Raw genomic sequence first — 26616 nt, 5'->3', positions numbered from 1 at the left:
CTCTTAGATGGTATTAAAGATGATAATAAATGTACTTTTGAGGGTGGGGGAGAGAAAAAGTTAGTTAGGATGGGCTGGAGCTGTTGCTGAAGTCTGTTCCTGTTTCCTAAAAGACCAAACAAGACAAATACACACAAGAGGGGAGAGAAAAGAATAACGAAGACAGAAAATGTAGCTTCTGTGTTTGTTGCTAACTGTCCCTTTCAACCTCACTTCTGGAAAAACTTAAGCACAGTGTTTGAATTGCATTTGTGCGCGCTGCAAAGTAGCACTGTTCAGTTTACTGATCAAAACAGTTGTACCTCCATATTAATCCACTTGGTGCTGGATGAATGAATCCATGGTCCAAAAATATTTATACTGTAGTTACATACTATAGCCCTGATCCCGCAATCGGATCTGTGCAGGCTTGCCCTTCTGGAGCTCAAAAGAAGTTGTCCAAACTCTGCACAGATCCAGTTGGAGAATTAGGGCCTGTATAATGTGTCAGCATATGTGCTGTTAATATTCTGATATAAACTAAATTGCCTGAGAGCTTTCTATGGGAAAGTTCCATGAAATGAAGGTGACTATGAGTGGAATTGGCTGATGAAAGCGTGCCAACGACATTACTTGTGAGGTAATTGTTACATGCAGAGTCTGGCTAGAGAATTTGTGCACTGGATTAGAAGAGTATCATAAGCGAAAGTGAACAAACAATTTCAAATGAAAATCCAAAGACATTTTTGGGAGGTCACTTGTGGATTTACTGTATTCACATGCTCATTAGAGAAGCCAGTTTGCCAAGGTGCTGCCTGTTTGACCATAACAATTGAAGCCTAGAAAATACATATCCATAATTCCTGTACAAATACACTCTCAATAACGTAACTTCACCAGCTATGTATTCCCCATAAATAATTCAAATATCTGCTATCTTACACTGTAGGTTTGTGTAATTTCATGATTGGCGTCCTGAGAAGTGAGAGTCATTAACACTGCACATCCAATAAAAATACTGTAATGAACTTGGTAGCTCATTATTTGGCACTGTGTTAATCCCCAATATAACATCCAGCCAGTAGAGGGGTCTAAGACAGGGGTTCTCAGACTGGGGGGTTGGGACCCCTCAGGGGGTCACAAGATTATTACATGGGAGGTTGCGAGCTGTCACCCTCCACCCCCAAACCCTGCTTTGCCTCCAGCATTTTAGAATAGTGTTAAATACAAAAAAAAGTGTTTTTAAATTAGAAGGGGGGTTGCACTCATAGGTTTGCTGTGTGAAAGAGGTCACCAATACAAAAGTTTGATAAACACTGATCTAAGGACAGGAAGGGGAAGTGTTGAGCTGAGGTCAGAGGAGTTCACGAATGAGTCAGAGGCTGCACAGAATTAGTTAGGAGCAGAAAGCCAGAGGCAGGAATCTGGGGGAGCCTGGCTGTGGAGAGAGGGCAAGGCACCATGGGCAGCACATGACTCCTCTGTTTGGGGAGATGGATGGCACCCAGACCATGGCACCGCCCCCACTCAGCCTCCTCCCCTGAAGCCCTGTCCACGCTCCACCCCCGTCCCTGCTGTTCGCACCTCTTCACCCCCTCCCCTGCTCACCAGCTGGCAGGCTGCTCACCACTCATGTGTGCCCCTTCACCCCCTCCCATGAGGCCCCATGTAGGAGGAGTTGGGACAGGAAGAGGCAGAGCCTCAGGAGAAGAGCGGTAACGGGGCCTGGCAGTGAATCGCAGGCAGGGCCCCAGCTGGGACGCCCTCCCTTTCAGTGGTGGCATGCTCCAAGGGCGGCATGCTGGCTGTCTGGGGAGGCGTCGCCTCCCCTGGCCTCTTATACCCGCCACCTATGCAAGGCACTTTAGGCATTGGGGCTAAAAGGGTGGGAGCTGGCACGGGAAGCAGCTTGTTGGTGACAAGAGGGCCAGTGGTAGCTGTAACTCATAGCTACTTGGGAGCAGCTAGAAAACAAGGGAACACTGTGTGGAAGGGTCTGAACGCAACTGAGAAAAGGGCTGAATGCTGGTCAGGGGATACTTCAAAACATGAATTATAAAACTTACTTAAATGCTCATTCAAGTTTTCTTGTAAGAAATCAAGCTAGAGTGTGCCAACAAGGTAAGTGACTTGAGTTTATTAGTTTGTTTATTCCCTGCTTTGGAAATATTATCTATAGATACTTGGGCTTTAGTTTGTATGCAATAGGAATATCACTGACCCTTTGCCACGCATGGTAGATTTAGAGGCCTTGCAGGTAGGTTTCCCATTGGAAGATAAATTAGTGACAGGGCATTTCTCTAAGTGTATTTTTTTTATTTACAAACTGTACACAAGTCCTGATTCCTTGAATGAACTGCACACAGGCAACTCCCTTTTGCAGAAACTTCAGGTACAACACCACTGCCCTTTTACCAAGAGGCAGCTGTCTTGCATCTGTTTCTCTCAACTTAAAACACTTTGTTCACTGTGCCTTCATCAGTCAGTCTTTGGGAAGCCATCTAGCCTGAAGCTGCTCTCTGAGAATCACATGGTCTTCTGGGACTGACCATCAATCCTCCTTTTGTACAACTGCTCTGTAAATACAAAAAAATAAACCTCCTCCAAAAAGGTTTTACTGCCCATCAGAGACTACTTGACACAACTCCCTTTATGACCATCTGGATGAAGTGAAAGTTTCAGCCGTAAACCCAGATTTTTAAAGGTGTTTTGGCATTGCTGCACTCAGTGTTTCAGTGCCTAACAGGATTTAAGCATGTGCAGCAATCCCTAAAACCTTTAAAAATCTGGACCTTAGTGCTCATACGTCAATTCATAACACACATGGAATTAGAGCCTGTTATTTTAGTTAGGTCACATACGCTTTAGTGGGAGTTAAAATGTAAGGGTAGCGCTAGCGTGTATTTTCCTTGATTTAAATTTAGAAGTAGTGTGTACCTGTACATGCGAATAATGATTCTTGTCCTCAAGTGGATGGCGCACTATTAGTAGAATGCTAGGTCTCTGCAAACTTTAAGCCTCCAAACTTCTTGTGAGTAAGGTAGTTGTATCTTAACCAATTTTTAGGTTGTAAAATGACAGAGACTATGTGTAAAGTTCAGAGTCACACAACCAGCTAGTGCAGAATTGGAATTAAAATCCAGGGGTCATAACTTGGTGTCCCCTGCTTCAACAGTGCTTTCTGTTAAAAAATAAAGTAAAATGCCATGTCCACTCGTCTAGTTGTGAGTCCAAACCTACTACAATGCCTGGAACTTTCCATTGGGATTATTGGGGAGTTCTGCCTTTAAAATTAAAATGGCAGGACAATGCCAGTAGGTTTTCAAGGTTCTGACAGATGTTTATTGTAGCATCATGGTATTTTACTGTAAACCCAGTCATAAACAGATTGATGCTGTACAATACTTCAACTTGTTAAATGAGTATGCTGTAAGGAATTTCAAAGTTTTTCATGATGCAAAGTAGAAAAAGTTTCTTGCCATAAAGAAAAGTAATGCATTGTCTTGCTAGTCTTTCATAGCCCTATAGCTCTGATTGTGGGGAATAGTCATTAGATCACTGGTTTGAAAAAACTGTTTACATTGAAGTCCTATTGAAATAAATCTGTGTGTAAAAATAATACATTTAAACAATGCTTCTTGATTTATTCCGTTTCCAGGAAAAGTAGCTATACAGAAGGAAGATCTCCAGAAATACCATAACAGAGACACCTGGTTTCAGCTACAGCATGTTGATGCTGATTCAGAAGTACAGGTGAGATTTCTCCCTTGTCAAGGTATTTTATAATGCCACCATTGCAACTTCTAGAGCCATCTAATTACAGAAAATAAGCTGGCACAGATATGGAAGTGTCATTAATGACTTCAGTTGAGGTTACATTGATATTTGTAATTAAAGCATGTGTGTGTGGATTTATTTTTTTTTTGAACTGGTGATATAAGGTGAAATTTTGGTCCATTGAAGTCAATTTCACCCATATAGTTTTGTATTGATTTAATTGATTTCAACCTAGACTTTTGTAATTTACCATATGATTAAAGCTACATAAACTATAGGGATAGTGTAAAATAGGATGGCTAGCTACAAAATACTAAAGATCCTGAAGGTCTTACAGATAACTGTTCAGTCTTAAAGGGACATTGTCAACTTGAAAATCAGGGTTACAAGTGCCACCTAAAATTATTATTATTATTATTATTACACAAAAAAACTGTGTGAAAAGAACATTATTAAGCTTGCAAATTCAAACTCTCAAAAGTTAGAAAGTACCAGAATTAAGACTGCCTGTGCTGGGTCTTAGAAAGGTGGCAACCTTAATAATAGGTGGTGCTGTCCATTTTAATAAATGGAAAGTTATCAAGAAAAAAAATTGTCTATTTTCAGCTTACTTTGTGCATTTGACAGCTTTCCACATGTTGTCAGTTACACTGATTTCCTATTTAGGCATACTCTCCGTTGCCTGGGAAAACTGTTAAGGTCAACAAGGAGCAGAAAATGCATTATAAAATGTATTGAGAAGTTTGTGTGGGGAGGGGGGAAGCATGCTATTTAGAGAGTGCTCTATCAGAAGCTGGAATCTTAGAAAATTTTAAAAAAGAAGTAAAAATCAAGTTATCCCTCTAACTTCTTTGATATCCAGGCAGCTGTAGATTTCAGGCATACCTTTCTAATGGCTCCTTTTTGTGTCTACTAGACCTCTTTTGAACCAGATTCCATTTTTAAAATAACAAATATTGTCCTTAAATAAGAATTTAATATTGTAGGTTACCTTTGAACAATCAATATGAGCATAGGAGCCCACAGACACTGCGGTCTGAGTACACTGCAGTGTTTTCCTATGCATGGAATGGGGAAATGCTACTCAGACACCACAGTGTGGTATAGCTTTTGGCATATATTGGCTTTTTGATCTCCATGTGCGTGTATGTGTGCACACTGTGTACAGGAAAATGAATGTGTATACTGTGTAGCCATGTGTTTTAAGTGTATGTACTTTGCAGTGAAGCATACTTATACTATACTTTAAAATATATGTAGTTTTGCTTATTCCAAAAAAACAAAGTTGGGTAACCTACAGTTATGAGCATGATGTGAAGGCATTGTCGTAATTGCTGTTCCAGTTCAGTCTGTAACATTCTCTGGTAAAATATTGATCCTTTGTGTGTCTACATCATAGAAAGGCTTTTAAGGGCATTGAAATCTTTTGTTTACTCTTGCTTCTTTCTTCTTCTTCTCACCTAGAAGGCTCTTGTTGCAGTAGTTTTAAAACAATAGATTGTATTAGTGTTTATTTCCTGCAGGATATGAAAACTTTCCTTTATCATTTATCAGATGAAGTGAGCCAATATTTGCATAGTACTCAGCCATGTTGATTTTGCTCTAATATTGACAGCCGTTTGCCTGTGGGAGCTATATTAGACCAAGGAGACTCTCTAGGAGAACACTGATAATTTGTTACTGAAGTTGTGAGCTAATAAAGCATAGGGTTGTGAAATATTCTAGTTTGAGGATAGTGAGAGCATAATATTAGCTGGAAAGCATGTACTGTTTGTGATTTTTTTTGCACTGCTTATCACTTCCTCTGTTTGTATCTTATTAAAAAAAGTGTTAAAAGCTGTTTCTGGCTTCTGTGATAAGCAGTTATTACAACTAGCAGAAATATGATGAGCATTTGGACAATTTTACCCTGTTGCTTAAACGTCTCATGTAAGGTTTGTTAGAATATATTACAAGAGATTTTTATATTCCCCACTACAATGGTGGGCAGATTTGGAAATACTCTGTGAGGACGGCTATGTAAGGAGAAGGTAGTCCAACAAAAGGAGTAAAATAAAGGCTGATTTGTACTTGTGGTAGGTGTCTCAGCTGTATCTCTTTTTGGAAAATTAATTTTATCCGTTTGTTAGGGGAGAAGATGAAGTACGGAATATGTTTAACAAAACTGGTGAAAAATATGTGTAAAATGTTTAAGCAATTCATTTTCCTTTGTTTCTCTCTCTCCTCAAAACTGTTGTAGAAATCGGCAGACAATTATTCACACTGAAGCATGCAAAAAAGCCCCTGTAGTGTGCAAACAAGAAGTCCCTTTAGTGTGTGAACTAGCACTTAAATATTCTGGCGATGGTCCCCAGAGCCATAACATCTAGTGGATTAAGCACAGGGCTGGGTGTCAAGAACTCCTGAGTCCTAGTCCCACCTCTGTCAGTCAGTGGCCTTAACATGTCTTTCCAGTTTTATATAGCAAAGTTAGTGGATGCTTCTTAAGAGTTTGGTCTACATGACTTGCCTAGGGAGCCCTGTTACCTAATAGATTAGGTTTAAAACTTGTGGAAATAATTACCTAATAAATTCATGGTGGAGCTGGGTCCTAACTTCTGTTTCTAAAGTGGTTCTCTGTAAGTTCAGAGTACTAAAGCGAACCAATGGAAATAAACTCCAGAGTTGTCTTTGTCCCTGGCAATGGACATCTAATCATGCTAGTACTGCATCTTCTAATCCAAATGATTATGAGGACCTGTTGAATGATCTGGCGGGGTGAGCAGAATTGCACTGAGATAACTTAGCTCACTTCTCTCAGACCCATGATGGTAGGCAGTTGCTCTTCCTTGAGAGAGCTCAATTACGGAGGCTTTCAGGACCCAATCTTCTCTTTTTCTATTAAACATCTATTCCTAATCCTTACCTTTAGGGGGAATATGTGGGACATTATGAACTCCACTGTGGGAAATATCTAGCTTCGCATCTAGTGTAGACAATGTGATAATCCCCATATCTCCGTGCCTGAGAGGAGTAACAGGATGAAGAAAAGTTATGTGAACGTAGGCAAGACTGTATTAAAGTTAGTAAGAAGGAAACATTCTGAAGAATTTTCCAAAGCTATACCAATGCCCTCAATTGAGGGTTGCTGAATTCCATTTGTCATGGTGACACGCAGTTGTGGGGTTCTGCTGGGCTCTTTGTTGTGCCTGAATATCCAGATAATGACTGTGGCAGGGAGGCCATGCTGCTTCCTGTTGAATCTGTATTTTGTGATGGTGCTCCATGCATTCATTGTCTCCAGAGGCTTTTGCAATTCACTGAGTTTGGGATTGAAAGTTATGTCCACCAAGAAGCAATAGCTGATGCAAAATACAGCAGTCCATCTAATAAACAACCACTGTCCGATTAGCATATCACTGCTGCTCTGCTTCATGCACTGGTTCTGTCTTCTGGATGAAAAAGCTGGGCCATCATTCTCTGAAAAACTGTTTCTCCGCAACCTGTTACAATAGCTGGGGATTGTGGAGCTGGCAATGCATAGGGTGTAGCATGCATGAGCCAGACATTTAGCATGTCTTTCACAGTGGAATTGCTTCCTTCCAAAAATCACAGCGGGCGCAACCAGAATTTTCCTAAGGAGGGGCCCATGTTACCTACCAGGTATCAGAGGTCTCTACAAAAGGTGTATGGGGTTAAAAGTCTATATTAGTACATGTTACACAGAATATTAAAGTAGAAAATCTAGGTGTCAGGGTGCGAGTGCAAGGATGTCGATCACATTCTCTACTGAGAGAGGCTGACTGCGATGCACTGCTAGTAGTGCTAATCCAGTGAGCCGATTTTCTTCCACTGTTTCTGAAATAGCTCCAGTTACCTCAGCTGTGTTTTATCATTGAACAGACGCACATCCCAAATTGGAGCTGGCATTGTGCTATTCTGTATTATTTTTTGTCCGTGTCTTCACAATATTGCACATGTGACAGCCTGTCCAATGACCGTCTCTCAAGGAAGCTGCTATTCTGTGTAAAACAATGTTTTTGAAATTTGCATGTGCAAATAATTTCTGCTTTGCATGATGGTCCCTATGTGGATTCCAAAAGTGGGTACGCAAGCATGCCATGCACCGGAGCCAGACTGTTCATAGTAATGTCTGTTGACCCACATGTGCATTATGCATCAACCGTGTGGTGTGTCCAAGGCTTTAAGAGGCTGTGTGGGTCAACACCACTCCAGTTCCTTCTTGCCACCGTGTGGCCAGAGTTGGAACCTCGGTTCCTCGGTGCTCTTAGCTTGCTGAGAGAACTGTTCTTCACTCATTGTCTGTACATAGTTTTTTTCTCTAGTGGTTTATAGTTGTCCGCTAGTTCTTAGTTAGATAGGTTATCTTTGTCGGACTTCTCCCCTTGCAGGGATTCCTTCCCCAGCCCGAGGACTATGCCCAGGCAAGCAGGCTTCAAATACTATCCCTTATGCCCATGCTCCTTCTCTGTGAGTGACGAGCACCAATGTTGTCTCTACTGCTTGGGTAAAGCCCATATTGCCTCCCGCTGCTCCATCTGCCGCTCCTTTCCAGCTTGAACTAGTGAAGCCAGGGAACTTTGCCTCCGCAAGTTCCTTATGGAGGAGGCAATGTGCCCACATGCACAATGGGATCCGGAGCCCGTGGATCCAACGGCCCGATGCTCCGCACCAGTGGTGCGCACCTATCTTGGTCCTTCCCAGCCGGCACTGACAGCACCACCACAACTGACCAAGACCCATTGTGCTCATAAGACGCACAACCATGGGCATAAAGGTGGCTCCCCAACTAAGACTGCCTCTAAAGGCAGCATTGCCTCCCTGAGCTGTGCTTGGTCTCATTAGAAGTCGCACGTTGATCTGCATGCTCCGGCATCGAAGAAATCCCACTCAGACCATAAGTCGAAACGCCGTGCTCCATCAGTCCTGCCATCAGCTGCAGTGACTGGTCCACCACCGTCCACTCTGGCTCCGTCCACTCCTCTGGGACTGATTGAACTTGCACATCCGGTCCTGCATACACTGGGACACCAGTCCCCTCTCACGCCGACAGCTGAACTATTGTTACCGTATGATGGCTCCCCTCCACGCTCCGGGCCTCCGCTCGCTCCCAGACTGCCATCTCCCACGGATGAACCGCTTCTCCTTCAGCCTCCTCTTCCGCTCTGCCTCTCTCTGCCGGGCCCTTCCATGGAGGAACCTCTCTTGCTCCTGGATTTTCCACCTTCAGTTCACCCCACACCGTCAGCTCCAGCTCTCCCAACAGCTCTGCCCTCCGGGACCCCTTTTCTGCTTTTGAGTGGTCCTCCGAACTAGATTCTACCTCCTTGCACACATGGTCGTATAGTCCTGAACCGTGGCACCATCCATACCTACACCCTGTCAATCAACCATCTCCTTCGCCGTGTGGCTACGGCCCTCAACCTGACTGTGGAGGACATACAGGACCCCCAGAACCAGTTCCTGGACAAATTGCTACCCCCCCTGACCTTTCTGCAGCACCCTGCCTATTCGTGAGGCCATTTTACAACCAGCCCAGACAGTCTGGCACACCCTGGCTTCTTGTGCTCCTGCTCCCAAGTGGGCAGAACATCATTATTTCATCCCCTCCAAAGCGACTCACTTTCTTTTTACTCACCGCCGCCTAACTCTCTTGTAGGCCACATGACAATTGAACACACCAGACAGCAGCATTTTAAATCTACTTCCCCCCGAATCGTGCCACCAAGAAGTTAGACCTGCTGGACCACAAGGCCTACTCTTCTCCGGGCCTCCAATTCCGAATTGCAAACTACCAGGCTATCCTTGCCACGTGTGACTTTCTCTTGTACTCGAGGTTCGCAGACTTCAAAGCCTTCCTCCTTCTGGAGAAGCAGCAGGACTTGCACCAGTTTCTGGATGAAGGCAACTTGGTTGCCCAGGTGACTCTCCAGGTGGTGGTTGATGCTGCTGATACTGTGTCCTGCTCTCTGGCATCAGGATTTGTCCTCTGCTGTGATTCCTGGCTACAATCTAGCAGATTTCTGAAGACGGTTCAGACTACGCTTGAGAACTTCCTCTTCCATAACAACAAACTGTGTAGAGACAAGACTGATGAGTCCCCATGTTCCCTTATTTACTCTCATGATATCCTCCGATCATGGGGTATATAGCCCCAGCCCCAACCTGCAGGCAACAGAGGTCATCCTTCAGATCCTGCCCTTGTGCCACCTATCAGCCATATCCTCAGCGTCCCCCAGAACCTTCTCAGTATCACCAGCCTGCTGCCTCTGCTGCTTCTGCCATCCCACAACCATCCTCTAAACAGTCCTTTTGACTGCTTCCCCGAGACTCATGAACCCTCCTCCCAACCCGATTGTTTTCAGATGTCCTCTCGCCCTTTTCGCATATCTGATTACCTCAGATCACTGGGTGCTGGACATTGTTCATCAGGGCTACCTCACAGAATTCCTCTCCTTCTCGCCCTGTCATCCTCCTGTGGAGCTTTCAGGAGATTCCTCCCAATACCATCTTCTTCAAGAGGAAGCATGTGCCCTCCTCCACAAGGGTGCCATAGAATCTGTTCCACTGCACTACCACGGCCATGGTTTCTACTCCCCTTACTTCCTTGTACCGAAGAAGGGAGGTGGTGTCCGTCCCATTTTGGATCTTCAGTTGCTGAACTAATACATCCACAGATTCTGCTTCCGGATGGTCACACTCCCCATCAGCACCCAGTCACTTCCCCCTGGGGCCTGGTTCGCGGCTCTTGATATGAAGGATATCCTTCATATCCTTATTTCCATGTGGACATCCACCCTGCTCAAGGAAATTTCCTCAGCTTCATGATGGGCTCATCCCACTACCAATTCTGGGTCCTCTCTTTTGGGATTGCCACTGTCCCCTGTGTCTTTACGAAGGTTTTCACTGTTGTGGCAGCCCACATGCATCACCTGGGTCACTCTGTGTTTCCCTACCTGGACAACTGGCTCCTTGTGTCACCTTCCTGAGCTCACCTCCTCACCACCATGTGGACCCTGCGCACCCTCCTTGACACCTTGGGGATCTGTATCCAGGAAGAAAAATCAGTCCTCACCCCTACCCGCATGCTTGCTTTCATAGAGGCTCACCTGGACTCTGTCACAGCCCAAGCCTTTCTTCCCTCAGACCCTTTTGCTGCTCTCACCACTCTCGTTGCGTGGCTTCATCGTCGTCCTTGCACCTAAGTCCGTCAGTGCCTCCTCTTCCTTAGCCATATGGTGGCCTGCACTTCCATCATGCCATATGCCTGCCTCTATATGCGTTGCCTTCAACTGTGGCTCCACTCTGTCTACGATCCTCAGTCAGACAGCCTCGGCAAACCAATCTTGATCCCTTCCTCTGCCATCACCTCTCACCTGGTTGTGCAACCAGTCAGCGGTCTTAGCCAGTGTCCCTTTCACATACACCCCTATCCCATATCACCACTTCACTCATTGGCGCTCATCTGGACGGTCACACGGCTCAGGGCCTCTGGTCGCTTAGGGAGGCACGGATGCACATCAGCATCCTAGAACTCTGCGCTGTCTGTCTTCCCTGCCAAGACCTCCTACTCTGCCTCCACTCGCAGCATGTTCAGTTACTGTCTGACAACATGACTGTGGTTGTCTATATCAACAAGCAGGGTGGAGCCAGATTCTCCTCCCTATGCAAGGAGACTTGGTGCCTCCGGGATAGGATCACATTGCATGCCGTTCACCTCCCAGGCACCAGCAACTCCCTGGTGGACATGCTCGGCTGTTCCTTCCATGTCAGCCAAGAGTGGGAACTCCATGACCCCACTTTCTGCTATCTCTTCTGAGGAACACCACACTGGGACCTCTTTTCGACCCTGGATAACTACAAACTTCCTCTCTTTTGCTCCAGGGGTGCTCTCAGCCGGGCCCTTTTCTTCCCACGGATCACTGACCTCTGTTATGCCTTTCCATCTGTCCCTTTGCTTCCCCAAGTTCTGCATAAGGTCTGCTGTGACCAGCCAGTGCTCATTCTAATTGTCCTCTCCTGGCCTCTCTAGTATTGGTACACAGATCTCCTTCACCTCTCTGCTCACCCGCCAGTCCTCCTTCCAGTCCTCCCAGATCTCCTCATGTAAGCACACAGCTGCCTGCGTCACCCCAGCCAAGGCCCTCTCTATCTCACGGCTTACTATTTGGATGGAGTTCACGCATAGATGACTCCTGCTCTGCCCCAGTCCGTGACATCCTTATGTGTAGCAGACGCCCATCCTCTCAGGCCTGTTTTCAGGCCAAGTGGCATTGTTTCACTATGTGGGCATGCCATCAACATCACTCCATCAACTCCACTTCTATTCCTGTTCTCCTAGACTTCCTCCTCCACCTCCACCAGTCAGGCCTCTCCCACTCCTCCGTCCATGTGCACCTGATGACTATGAGTGTCTTTCTTTCCCCTGTGGATGGCTTCTGTGTCTTCACGCACCGAACCACCTCCCACATCCTTCGTGGCTTTCTCAACACTTTCCCCATCGTGCATAAACCTACCCCCTCCTGGGACCACAACCTTGTTCTCTCTTCCCTCACTAAGCCACCCTTTGAACACCTGGCAATCTGCTCCCTTGCCCACCTCTCCATGAAATTGATCTTTCTTGTGGCAAGTACCTCAGCACAGTGAGTTAGAGAACTCGCAGCCACGATGGTGGATTCACCATCTTCCACAAAGACAAGGTCTCCCTCCACCTCTATCCCACATTCCTCCCCAAGGTGGCCTCCCTGTTTCACCTCAACCAGTGCATGCACCTCCTGATCTTTTACGCTAAACTGTACACCTCTCCCGGTGAGCATGCGTTCCATGCTCTCTGTGTTTGCCGGCTTTGGCTTTTTATCTCCAACGCACCTGCACCTTCCAAACATCTCCTCTTCATCGCCATCGCGGAGTGCTGCCAGGGTCATGCCCTCTCTTCACAGTGACTCTCCAAGTGGATCACCCATTGCATCATGGACTGCTATACTGTCTCCTGAGTCACCTTCTCTCCCAGAGTCACGGCCCACTCTACCCAGGCATATGCTGCAATATTCGCCTTCCTGGCAGATGTTCCCTGGAATAACATTTGTAAGGCAGCCCCTTGGGCTTCTGTTCACACCTTTTCCACCGAATACGCCATCACCCCTGCCTCAGTGTCAGATGCTGCTGTCAGTCAGGCCGTCCTTCAGACTGTGTCTTCTGGTGAGACCTCACGCCCGCCTCCATCCTGATCACTGCTCGCTACTCTCCCACGTTTGGAATCCACATAGTGACCATCACTCAAAGAAGAGAAGGTTACTTTCCGTAATTGGAGGTTCTTCGAGATGTGTGGTCCCTATCTGGATTCCAATCTCGCCCTCTATCCCCTCTGCTCCAGGCTCCTCTGCTTCCTGATAAGAGGAAACTGGCGCGGCATAGATCTGCACAGACTCTTAGAGCCTCAGACGCACCACATGGTCAACACACAACACACATGCAGGTCAATGGACATTACTATGAACAGTTCCGGCTCCGACGCATGGTGAACTTGTGTACCCACATTTGAAATCCAGATAGGGACTACACATATCGAAGAACCTCCAGTTACAGTAAGTAACCTTCTCTTACATGTGCAAATTAGATTGCTTGGATTAAGGTTTTATGGCTCTGATTTATGAGATAAGGTTCTTTAGGCTTCTGGGGTGGAAGTTGAGGATAGCAAAGGCTAGTAAACTGATTTAAAAAAGATTGTGTATGATAGTGTTGTTCAGAAGATATATAGAATTATCTGCTGTGTTAGACATTACTAGTTTAAAAAATAATGAGCCCATTGTGCAGCATCTGCATTCATTATGCTCAACTCCCCTCTTTGCTAGGTGCATGTAAATAAGTTCAGCAAAGTTAATCATGGGCAAGTTTCAAAATGCCTGCATGTGCAATATATTATAACCACAGGCTATTCAAAAATTAGAAAAAGAAGAAGCTGTTTCCAGTTTTATATTAACTTTCTTTCCACCGCACCGGAAATAAATGGGTGTGACCCTTTCATCTCTCAGAAGTGGTTTTCAGGTTTCTCTCTTTTAGTTGTTTTGAAGAGATAAGAAATATGTTTTGATGCAGTTGCAGGATGACTCTGAGTTATATGCTCACCAAGAGTAAATTTCACAGAACAAGATTGTGTAAGAGAACCAGGGAAATGGAACCAGTTAGTGACTAGATCCTTCATTGTGACAAGACTTCTGTCTGTCCAGATTTGCACTCAAACTTCTAAGCACTGAACAGCAAGGCTATAGATCTCTCCTTTTTTAATTTTATTTTTCTGGTCTATTTTTTACTTTTTACAAGATAGACTGAAGCATGGTGTGTAATGAGAAGCACCTGTTCTTGATAAGAAATTTCCATTGTTTCAAAATAGTATACTTGAATTTTATGTCTGAAGAATGGCCTGTCTTGGAAATGAAAACCAGGCACTAAAGTCCTCATTACGTACCTGTCCATTATCCTAGGGAGAGCCCCTTCCTAACTTCCCACCAGTGCTGCTGTGAAGGGTGTTTCAAGCTCCTGGAGTCCAGCCACTGCCCTAATCTTGGGGTCTCTAGGCACACTCGCATAGTGCAGACCTATCTGGCACTCCCTCCAAGTGTCAGAACCTCCTGTCCAGACGCTAGCCTGTCTGGACGCAGCACTTGCTCCTTCAGATTCCCTGGTACTTAAACATGCCCCTCTCCCAGAGCGCCACCCAATGTGAAGCTTCTGGTTACAGTTTAAGTCTCTCTGGGGCACACAGAAGTTGTGATGTAGTCAAAACGCACACTTTGCCCAGTCTTAACATCTTTATGCTCTTAAGTACAGATCATACAAAACAATAACTATCTGAAACTGCAACATCCCTCATTTTCTATCTCACTCTTTCCTTGTGAACTCTTGACGAACCATCTTGAGCCCAGAAATGTAGGGAGGCAGGGTGTCTCCTGTCTCAGGCAGTCTGTCACGTGGTGAATGGTCTCTCCCTCATTTAAAAACGGACCCCAAAGCAGACTAGCCTCTGCCCTTTTAAAACCTTTAGCCCCCATGTGTCAGGTGGCACCCTTGCCATTTTCTCCATATGAGCAGAAACTCTGTCAGTTGACTTTGTTGCCAAGATGACTTTCCCCTGCATACCCTGTTTTTCTGGGCAAGGACCAATCTGTTGTCTACAGTGAGTAGATTTCCAACGATTGGGTGTTCAAGAGTCATCTGCCCTCTATTATTGTTCTTTTGCCACCAGCCATGGATACCATACAGACCAGCGAGAGAGAGAAGGCAAAAGGCTGCATGTTCCAAATGGAGTTTGCAGCCTGACAGGCGCAAAGGTTCATAATCTTGCGCAGATTCCATAAATTCTATAGACATATGCCCAGTTCATCACGGTACCATGTACAAATATTTAACTAAAAGGAAAACACATCTATTGGCAGGATCTGAATGTATTGAGATGCTATTCCTCTTCCTTAAGAAAAACAGGAAACAGGAAAGCTAACATTGTGCTATTTGAAGATGTTTTGCAGTTTCTTTGCAATTGGGAAATATCTTATTCTTATCTATTAAATTGTACATTTGGAGACCAACCAGACCTCCGCAAGATGCCCAGCATCTCTAATTCCATAATGAAGTGTGCTACAGCGTGTGTGCCTGCACCCTCAACAGGCTGGATTTGTTTTGTTACAGACCTGCTGTATATGATGTAGGCCATATAGTAAGATCTCCTTTGCATCCCAAATTATGTCCCAATATTTTATTTTGTGGATGCAGTTCAACCATAAGTTCAGTTATGAAATAGCTAGGGACTGGAAGTGGAGTCCTCATCTAATCAAATGACCCGCCCAAGACAGACTATTAGCTCAGGCTGGTGAGCTCCAACAGGAGAAAATGTTTGGCTATGGTTGCACACCTGGTTGTGGTAAACTGGAGTCCAGTTTCAAAGCCTCTGGTGGCAGTGGCCGTGCTAATTATGGGAATTCTGAAAACAAAATGGAATGTTTGATATTCGGTCATTCTTCTGTCCGTACCAGAGATACTCTTTGTTTCTTTGTGGAGCTCTCGGCTGAGTTCTGGACAAAACACTGTATCAGTGGCTCTCTTCTGATATTCTGAAAGTCAGGGAGGAGTTTGTCCCCTTTGGCTCTTCCCTTGTTTTCTCTCACTCGCACAGCTGAACTGATTTAACTTTTTTTTCTCAGAAGAGGGAACTGCATGTGGTTGACCCCTGAGCAACTCTCTGCTTAACTAGTTTGTTTCCACTGCCAGGCACTGAAGTTTGGGAAAGAAGACATGCAGACAAAAATAGTTAAGATCCCTATAGTGAGCCAAGTTTCTGTGGCCAATGATATTTATAAAGTGCCTTCCATTATATTTTATTAAGTGGAAATTTCTGCATATAGAGAAGTAAGAACACAAAAAATTAAAGGGGCAACTTGTCAATGCAGTCTAGCCCCAAATATCTCCCTTGCCTAAAAACGAAGTATGAAGGCTTTTGGAAAATTAATTAAATTGTACAATTACAGCTCAATCTCCCAAATAGCATCTGTAATGAGGCATTCAACTGATAAATTCTAAATGTGCTTTTCTAAAAATTCTTTAGGTTGTAATTGCTGTGACAGCACAGAATTTGGTACTCTGGGATATCAAAAGTACCAGAAATTTCTCTCTACCAGTGGTCTGGCCCATAATAGGGGTATTAAGTGGTGGTTTAAAGGTATATTGCAAGATTCTGAAAACCTGTCAATATTTTATATTCCAAGAGGTTAGACTGTGCATGCCTTTATATTATCTATTTAGGGAGGCAGGATGAGTCCAGTATTTAGTGTGCTAGCCAGGGAATTGGGAGACCGAAGTTCAGTTCCCCACTCCAGCGCAGATTTCTTGTGTGACTTTAGACAAGTTGCTTAGTCTCCCTGCACCTCAGTTTTACAAATCGGGATAATAGTACTCCCCTACCACACAGAGGTGTTGGAGGATTAAATCTATTAAAGATTGTGCAGTGCAGTTACCGTGATAATGGAAGTCATATAAGTACATAAAGAGAGAGAGAGATTTAGAAACTTTTTCAAAGCTGCTACTTACATGAGTCCTTAGCCATTTGTTCTTTAATTCCAGCAGTTTCTGGAGACAGGCACATCCCAGAAAGATGCACACCAGGTTTCAAAGCAGTAGGATCCAAACAATAGCACATAGCAGATCCTAAAAACCACATTGGAAAGGCAAGTGTGGAATAACTTGTTCTGAGTCTCTCTCTCTCCTTGTGTTTGGATAGTTGAAAAGCCCCATTATTATTAAGTTTTCTATTTGTATAGCGACTTTAATCTCCTGCAGTATTTCACAAACACCACCACCATCCTGGTCAGGTATCAGAGGGGTAGTCCTGTTAGTCTGGATCTGTAAAAGCGGCAAAGAGTCCTGTGGCACCTTATAGACTAACAGACATCCTGGTCAGATTATAAGTAGTATATCCCTACTACTATATTCTTATTATTCAAGCATGTAATTTCTATCCATAGAGATTCTGTGGTACGGTTTGATTCATTTAAGATATTTACCTTATTTGATGCTATGCTTTCTTTCATGTGTAGTGCCATTCCCCCACGAGCACAGCCTATTCTGTCATTCCTATATATTTTGTACCCTGGTTCAGTACTACTGTGTTCCATTGATTATCATAGTTCCACCAAGTTTCTGTGATGCCTGTTATACCAATAGCCTCATTTAATACCAGGCACTCAAGTTCACCCATTTTAGTATTTAGATTTCTTGCATTTGTATATAAGCACTTATAAAATTTGTCACTTTTTAGCTGTCTGCCATTATGTGAGGTAATCGCATGGGACTTTTTCATTCGACTGTTCTCTTTTCAGTTCCTACCTGTACTTTATCAACTTCCATCCTAGTAAGCAGGAAAGGATATAGAGAATCTCCGTTAATAGAGCCTTCCCTACGGGATCTCTCTGTCTAAACCGTTTGCTCACCTGCACCTGTCGGCTTTCCCCCAGCCCTTAGTTTAAAAACTGCTCTACAGCCTTTGTAATTTTACATGCCAGCAATCTGGTTCCATTTTGGTTTAGGTGGAGCCCATTATTTCTGTATAGGCTCCTCCTTTCCCAAAAGTTTCCCTAGTTCCTAATAAATCTAAACCCCTTCTCCCTCCACCATCATCTCATCCATACATTGAGACCCTGCGGTTCTGTCTGTCTAACTGCCCCGGCACTTGGAACTGGAAACATTTCAGAGAATGTTACCATGGAGGTCCTGGACTTCAATCTCTTACCTAGCAGCCTAAATTTGGCCTCTAGGATCTCTGTCCTATCTTTCCCTGTGTCACTGGTATATGTACCACGGGCACTGGCTCTTCCCCAGCACTACCCATAAGCCTATCTAGGTGTCTGAAGAGATCCACAACCTTCGCTGCCAGTAGGCAATTCACCATGCAGTTCTTCCAGTCATCACAAACCCAGCTATCTATATTTCTAATGATCGAATCCCCCATTACTATTACTTATCTCTTCCTAATAACTGGGGTTCCCTCCCATGGAGAAGTATCCTAAGTGTGAGAGGATACCATGATATCATCTGTAGGGAGGGATCCAACTATGGAATCATTTCCCTCCACTCCACTTTGATGTTCTTCTTCCCTGAGACTTCTATCCTCCTCAACAGCACAGAGGCTCCCAGACTCAGGGTGAGACCACTCTACTGTATCCTGGAAAGTCTCCCCTATGTACATTGATCAGTCTCCCAGAGCTCCTCCAGTGCAGCCATTCAGGTCTCCAGAGCCCACACTCAGTCTATGAGGGCCATGAGCTCCTTGCACCAAATGCACACATATACCACCTGCTCACAAGGCTGGAAATCATGCATGTTGCATTCAGAGCAATAAACTAGATAGCCCCACTTTGCTGCTGGACTTCTGCCTGCAGTCTTTTTACTCCTGCAGGTTTGTTTGTTGGGTTTTTTCCCTCTGTATTACTTTTTTTTGGGGGGGGGGGTAACTTATTGCTCTAAGTTTAGAGAATGTTAATCAAGTGTATCTAGCTCTCTCCCACTCCCTCACAAAACTCCTCTGGTCGCTTAGGAGCTGGCTTTTTAAACTCCTCTTCTCCCTGTATAGCTCCCGCTCCCTGGTTAAGGGGATCAAAGCCTTGTTAAGAAACTCTCAGCCTTGCTTAGCAGGCTGCTAGGCTTAGCACACAGCCCCCAAACAAACAGACCACATTATATACTTCAGTCAAGCAGCAAGCATGCGACAAACTCATACGAAGGGCCACATAGTCGCTCCTCCTTGACCTGGAGAACTCTCTCACAAAACTCCCCTTAGCTGCTCCTCTTCGCCTTCTATATATGAATAGATAATGAGAAAATTTTCAAACATGAGTGTTCAGTGTTAGGCGTTTAAATCCATATTTAACTTTGGGCACCCATGTTTGAAAATGTTATCCAATATTTTTGTTTAAAATTAACAGTGATCATCTGAACATTCATTCTTTCGGTCTAATTTTTTTTTCCAAAATATACTTTTAAAGTAGGCCACAGCAACACAAACACTATTGGTGAAGCACTAGACAATGACTTTCTTTAGACTGGTGCTTTTCAGGCTTCAGTAGGTTGGCTCCCATTTTTCAATTAGGCATATGTCCGAGTCCTTTGTTCACAAGAGTCCAGGTGTGGCCCAGAGGTTTTTCCTGTTCATCAATGATTTTTAACTCTTGCCTTAACAATCACAGTAAGTAAAAGCAAAATGCAGTTCCATGTTTGAGTTAGCTTAGACGTTTTAAAGTCTGTGCTTGACCATTGTATGTTAGGAGCCAAATTCTGATAGCACATAATCTAACCTAGGAAAATCCACTGGTAATTGTCTCTATGATATTTAACTCTGAAAAATGAATGATGGTTCTGGGGATGTTTATTATGGGGTCTCACCATTTCATTTCAGCTGGTAGAAGAAGCCCAAGCTAGTAGGGCTCAGCTTTGCAGTAGAAGATTATTTATAGGATAAACTGTGGTTTATGTGTTTTTTTTTCCTTTTTACACACTGTATTTAAAATTAAACCACAAATTTACAACTGCTGGAAACATAAGATGCATAAGTAGCATTTATATAATTTTGGTTGTTTTACATCTGTCTTTTGATATTTCTCAGTCTGTAGTAACTAACAGTTACATTTCCAGCTGAATTAAAATGGTCAATGAAAGGTTTTACCAGAGTCATTTAAAAACAGTACCTTGTTCTATTTTTTGCTTTACAAGTTTATGGAATTTAGGCTGTCCCATAGAGGAAAAACTAAAGTGATTAGTTCTAATAACGTAAAGTAAAATTCTGCCTTTGAATAAGTACACACGACTCCTATTGTGTTATCCAGCGAGAGCTGTGCACATGTAAACAAGAGCAGAATTTGATCTTTAAATAATGTAATGGCTCTTTACAAAGAGTGGTTATACAATGTAATATTTTGTGCTCTTTTAGCGATACCACTATTTTTTACTTCCACAACTCTGAATATTACTGTTTTCTATTTGAGTCCTGTCATCGCGGCTGCTGCTTCCCTACAAGAAGCTCAATCTGCTGACAGTTTTTTTGAATGAAGAATTGAGACATGAGACCCAGTTGCTCTCATTATGGCATTCCAGACCATTCCATTGTTTGTGAAAAATGAAGTGCTGATCAGCAGCTAAATGAACATGTGTTCCATTTCCACCTGTTCAGCAAAACAGTATTTCTAAGGGCTGGTAAAGGGTATATTAGTAAATGTACTGGTTTCCAGGAACAGAGTGGCCTGGAATATTTTCTGTACAAATGTATTCAGTGACTAATATAATCAACTTCAGAACTGTCCAAGCCTCTAAATTTCCATGTATAATTGTTCACTGAATAGAACTTGAGAGGAAGGATAGACTTGTGGTGACGTCACTGGACAGGGATGTGGAATATCTGAATTTGGTTCCTGGCTCTGCCTTAAATATTCTGTGTCAACTTGAGCAAGACAGTTAATTTCTCGGTGCCTTAATTCCTACTCTGTAAAAGGAGAATAAATGCCTCTTTTCTTCCATGCTTTCTGCCTGGTCTATATTGACTGTAAGGGCTGTCTTTGTTTGTTTGTCCACCTAGTACAACTGGGCCTCTCGATACTACCATCCTAATAATAGCACTTCCTTTGTCTATAAATTGTCAGGAGACAAGCAAGATGGCAATTTTCTGATTCTTCAGTGGCTTAAATATATTTTTTAACTGGTGATTTACACCCCTTTTTAACTATTATGGATTATAATATGGCTGGATTATAACATGAATTTGCAGCATAAATTGTGTCTTCTCTTTAAGAGAAATGCATTATCCAATACTCTGCAGGCCGGCTAAATGGCAGTGCTCATGAGTCAGTAAATTCAGATGGGTCTTTGTGTTTTGCTTAAGGGCATAATTGACATGGGGGAAAGCATGCTGTTTACACAGGAGCTGTATTTCAAGCATATTAGCACAGCTTCACATTAAGGTACACACCCACACCTGAGCTTGGTAACTGGAAGTAATGAGGTATTCTGGCAATAATCACAGGGCTGCCAGCTTCAGTGATGCCATGACCTTTGAGCTGCTTTCCAAAGGCTTGTCACTCTTCAAATGTCTGATTTTTTCTAATTCTTTAGAAAAGAAAAACAAGGAAGAGCTAATACAACTTTTGGGGTCTTTTCTTCTTAAAGAGACTGTAGTTTAGTTTATTAAAATTTCATAGAAGTGGGGGAAATATGTAAATTGCTATTAACTTTGAGTCAACTATTAAAAGTTAAAAATTTCTAAAATAGAAAGCTGCCATGTTACTTGTGGAATTCAGACTTTTTGACGTTTTGAAACACCACAGTAAATAAACCTCTCATCCCGTTCATGTTCACTTGCACATTTTGAAGAATTCTGTTCTTTCTGTTCAGAGACCAGTCTCAGCAGTGCCTGAGGTTACCAGAAATATTTCTCAAAAAGAAAAGGAGTACTTGTGGCACCTTAGAGACTAACAAATTTATTTGAGCATAAGCTCTCGTGAGCTACAGCTCACTTCATCTGATGCATGTAGTGGAAAATACAATGGGGAGATTTTATATACACAGAGAACATGAAACAATGGGTGTTACCATACACACTGTAACGAGAGTGATCAGGTAAGGTGAACTATTACCAGCAGGAGAGCGGGGGGGGGACTTTTGTAGTGATAATCAAAGTGGGCCATTTCCAGCAGTTGACAAGAACATGTGAGGAACAGTGGGGGTTGGAGGGGGGAATAAACATGAGGAAATAGTTTTACTTTGTGTAATGACACATCCACTCCCAGTCTTTATTCAAGCCTAAGTGAATTGTATCCAGTTTGCAAATTAATTCCAATTCAGCAGTCTCTCGTTGGAGTCTGTTTTTGAAGTTTTTTTGTTGAAGAATTGCCACTTTTAGGTCTGTAATCGAGTGACCAAAGGGATTGAAGTGTTCTCCGACTGGTTTTTGAATGTTATAATTCTTGACCTCTGATTTGTGTCCATTTATTCTTTTACGTAGAGACTGTCCAGTTTGGTCAATATACATGGCAGAGGGGCATTGTTGGCACATGATGGCATATATCACATTGGTAGATGTGCAGGTGAATGAGCCTCTGATAGTGTGGCTGATGTGATTAGGCCCTATGATGGTGTCCCCTGAATAGATATGTGGACACAGCTGGCAACGGGCTTTGTTGCAAGGATAGGTTCCTGGGTTAGTGTTTTTGTTGTGTGGTGTGTGGTTGCTGGTGAGTATTTGCTTCAGGTTGGGGGGCTGTCTTTAAGCAAGGACTGGCCTGTCTCCCAAGATCTGTGAGAGTGATGGGTCGTCCTTCAGGTTAGGTTGTAGATCCTTGATGATGTGTTGGAGAATTCCCCTCCCCCCGCTCTCCTGCTGGTAATAGCTCACCTTACCTGATCACTCTCGTTACAGTGCGTATGGTAACACCCATTGTTTCATGTTCTCTGTGTATATAAAATCTCCCCACTGTATTTTCCACTACATGTATCTGATGAATGTGAGCTGTAGCTCACGAAAGCTTATGCTCAAATGAATTTGTTAGTCTCTAAGATGCCACAAGTACTCCTTTTCTTTTTGCGGATACCGACTAACACGGCTGCTACTCTGAAACAAGAAATATTTCTGTAAAAACATGAATTAAACATATTGAGATTTTCTGTGGAAGGGTCATGTTCTCTCGTACTCTTAATTCCTTTAAAGATAACTTATTGCTGTTTATTGTTGCTATTAATTTTGTACTGAGGTAGCACATAAAGCACCAACAAAGGATTGTGGCCTGACTGTGCTACTCACTGTACAAGCACATGGTAAAGAGGCAGAGAGATCACAATCTAAATTGTGACAAACCACAACATATAGATGAAACAAATGGGGAATGGAGAACAAGGTAACAGTAAAGCAAGAAAACTGTCATACAAGAAGCTCATTACTTGTATAGCCATTGTCATCTATGTGTTTTATGGGCACTGTGGCACAATTGAGTCTTAAGGAAGGATTTTAAAGGAGGTTAAAGTAATGACTTTGCAGATTTTTGCAGGAATTTTTTCCTGCTAATAAGGGTTGGCTTGGGGGGTTCGGAGACTCTTCTGTACTTTCTGATGGAGAAACTGATTGGAGGATGTTGATGTTGAAGGTTGGGTACTTGACAGAGTGAAGGCGGGATCCACAGTCACAATAAAACAATAGATCAAGTAGGTAAAATGGGGCTAACGTGTGAAGGGCCTTAAAGACAAAGACAAGAAGCTTCTATTTGTGGAGTAAGAGGAGCCAGTGGGTGAGGAAGCAAGAAGGGGGATGAGTGTCAGAATGACAATCCATGAAGATTTTAGCAGCCGCAGAAGCTTCTTGAAGGAGGGGCATGTTTGTAGGCATCAGGGTCAAAGAGTGGAAGGTTACAGTAGTCATAATGGCAGGTGAGGTCCTGAGCACAATTTTTAGTGGTGTGGACAGAGAAAGAAGGTCAAATCTTGGAGGTCTCATGAAGGACGAAGCAACAAGATTTCGATACAGCCTGGATGTGTGAATCAAGAGAGAGGTCTGAGTCAAAGATGACTCCCAGTTTACAGGCCTGAGGTACTAAGAGGAAGGATGGTGGTAGTCTCCATGATAACGAAGAATGGAGTGAAAGGAAGGTCTTTGGAGGTGAAAGATCAAGTGCTCAGCTTTGGCCGGGTTGAATTCAAATTAATGACTGGCCAGTTACGTGAAGTCAGCAAGACAGGCCAAATCATCCAACATTTTCCACTTTATTGTACACACAGTAAAGACAGCCGCTGAATTTTCTTCAATAAAACCATAGGCTCATGTTTAAAGACATAGTAAAGGTTACTGAGATGAGTGCTTGCTTATATGATTATATATTATGGGAAAGTACATTTTTGACCTGCGTTAGGGTGCTGTATAACTAACATTGTAACTGTAATGACTGGAAAACTTTGTGGTGATAGATTATTTAAAAACTACTAATGTACTTGGCCTTTGTATTTTTGTTTAGTTGCCCTGCCTAGTACCTCTTCTTCTTTTGCAATTTATAATAGATTATAAATTTTAGCGCATGCAGGTTCATAATTTTGAAAACATAGGGTTTAGACGTATCCAGTTATCATACACTAATGTGATATTATTCTTGACTGGTGAGGTGCAGAATCTGTGCGTAAACTTTAAAACATTAAAATTAGATAAAACTGAAATAAAATATTTTTAGTCTCAGGTTAGTCACTCAAACCTGTATTGCTCAATTACTGTAATATACAGAGGTAAGGTAAGGGACAGATTTTTATGGACTGAAGTTGAATTAGGAGGTTAGCCTGCTGATTTCATTTGACTAGTAAAAAAAACTGCGGAGACTGTATAGCTATTTAGTTAACTAATAATTAAACTATTTTTGAAATTGCAGATGGTGACAGACTTGCTTTGTTTTTAAGTGGAATGTTGTGGTTGGCTATATAATGCTGTAATTTTCATGTGGCATTATGTCATTCTGTATTTCAGGGAAAGGTACACCTAGAGCTGAGACTGAGTGAAGTCATAACAGACACTGGTGTCGTTTGCCATAAGCTTGCAACGCGGTAAGATCTGAAATGTAACTATAGAACGATAATGGTAACTTGACAATGATTTGCCCTTTTTAAAAATTAGTGAAAATACTGTGTTATGAAGGACTATGTCAAATGCAAACAGTTTATAATACACAAAAAGAAAAGGAGTACTTGTGGTACCTTAGAGACTAACCAATTTATTTGAGCATAAGCTGTAGCTCATGAAAGCTTATGCTCAAATAAATTGGTTAGTCTCTAAGGTGCCTCAAGTACTCCTTTTCTTTTTGCGAATACAGACTAACACGGCTGCTACTCTGAAACCAGTTTATAATACAGCATTTTTAAAAATTACTTTAATGAACCAAATCACTTATTACAATTGAATATTTTTGAGCTCTAAACTTTAAATCACCTACTTTTTTATTTGAGATCTGCTCATCAATTTATAGGTTACATTGGTTTTTTTCATGAAAAAAAATAAATATATGCTAGGTGGTTGTCTCTATTACTTTAAATTTAAACAATATCTTATCCCAACTCTAGGTGCAGTATAAATATTAGAAACACAGCAAGGGATATCATAAATGTCCTTGTACTTTTAATAGGATTATACCAGCCAAGTGCCTTCACAACGTAACCTGCATAGTGACGGAACGTTACATAGCATGTATAATGATCAAAAGTCCACCAGCAATTATAACAGCGAACTCACAATCAGCTACCCCAGTTATCTCACCAACTCCTCACTGAAAAATGCAGAAGAAATGAGATTCTCAATAAATACTCTGAGGCTAATAAGTTTGAGTTCTGTCAGACCCCAAAGCAAGCAAGTGGAATGAGTTCCAAAATCCCTCTTAGATTATGTTTACACTGGACCTGAAGGTGTAGTTTCCAGCTTTGGTAGATATACCGTCAATAGCTCAATCAAAGCTAGTGCACTAAAATAAAAGTGTAGCTACAGTGGGTGGGGCTAGCTGCCCCATGTATGATCCCATCTGAAACCCTAGCTATGAACTTGGGCAGCTAGCACGTCCTGTCGCTCAGGCCACTTTGGCTACATTTCTGTGTTTAGTGCACTAGCTCTGATTGAGGGTGGAAATTATACCTCCAGCTCCCTAGAACATCCACAGAGAGCCCTTGTGAGTAATTCCCTATGTTTTAAACCAGGGGACCTCTGGCTTGAAAGCCTCTCCTGACTGCAACAGGTGCAGTATCACTCAGAGAGAAGCAATCTTTCAAATAGTCGGGGCCCAAACCATTTATGCTGTTGGTGCTGTGAGAACTTTTTAGTGATAGCTTCAGAGGTCTTAACTGTCGTGATGTTAGGACAAACACAGACGACGAAAGAAACACCAACTCCCTGCTTCCACTTAAGCCTGGATATCTTTTTTTAATAACTTTGCTGAAGCCAATCTTGTTGGGTTAATGGCCCAAGTAAATGATTCATTTTATTGACATGAGAAAGGAGAGTGGTCTCCTCACTCCTCTTTAAACCTCTCAAATGCGTTTCGAAGCTTGCTTTTCCTGAGGTGGTAGTGAAGTGTGGGAGGATGGATTTTTAAAGGGCTGGCTCCATAACAAGTCTTTTTCCCAAGGAGGAAAAGCTCTTAACAAAATTAGCTGGCTTGAATGTGTATTTAGCAGAATATTTTTTCCTGGTTCAATGTTTTTTTCTTCATTTGCTCCCTCCTTTTCTCACTTTTCAGTCCAACATGCAGCCTGCTTTCATCCACTTGTTCTCTTCCAGGCACCCTTGTCTTGTTTCCTCATTCACCCATTCTTTACTTT

At 42.9% G+C, this 26616-nt stretch overlaps 1 protein-coding gene across 2 annotated transcripts in view; it reads left to right on the top strand.

Annotated features, from left to right (window-relative positions):
* The window catches only part of RASA3 (RAS p21 protein activator 3), a 255686-nt gene that overhangs the window by 160911 nt on the left and 68159 nt on the right, over positions 1–26616 (top strand). For both annotated transcript variants that reach the window (XM_074964223.1, XM_074964213.1), the window contains exons 4-5: positions 3638–3732; positions 24782–24858. In XM_074964223.1, the coding sequence (XP_074820324.1) occupies positions 3638–3732; positions 24782–24858 (172 nt within the window). The remainder of the gene's footprint in view (positions 1–3637; positions 3733–24781; positions 24859–26616) is intronic.

Source organism: Natator depressus, chromosome 1 (genome assembly GCF_965152275.1).
Source record: "Natator depressus isolate rNatDep1 chromosome 1, rNatDep2.hap1, whole genome shotgun sequence".
In the NCBI taxonomy this organism is placed as follows: Eukaryota; Metazoa; Chordata; order Testudines; family Cheloniidae; genus Natator; species Natator depressus.
Note: the sequence above shows the minus strand (reverse complement) of the source record. Positions and strands in the feature narration are given on the sequence as shown.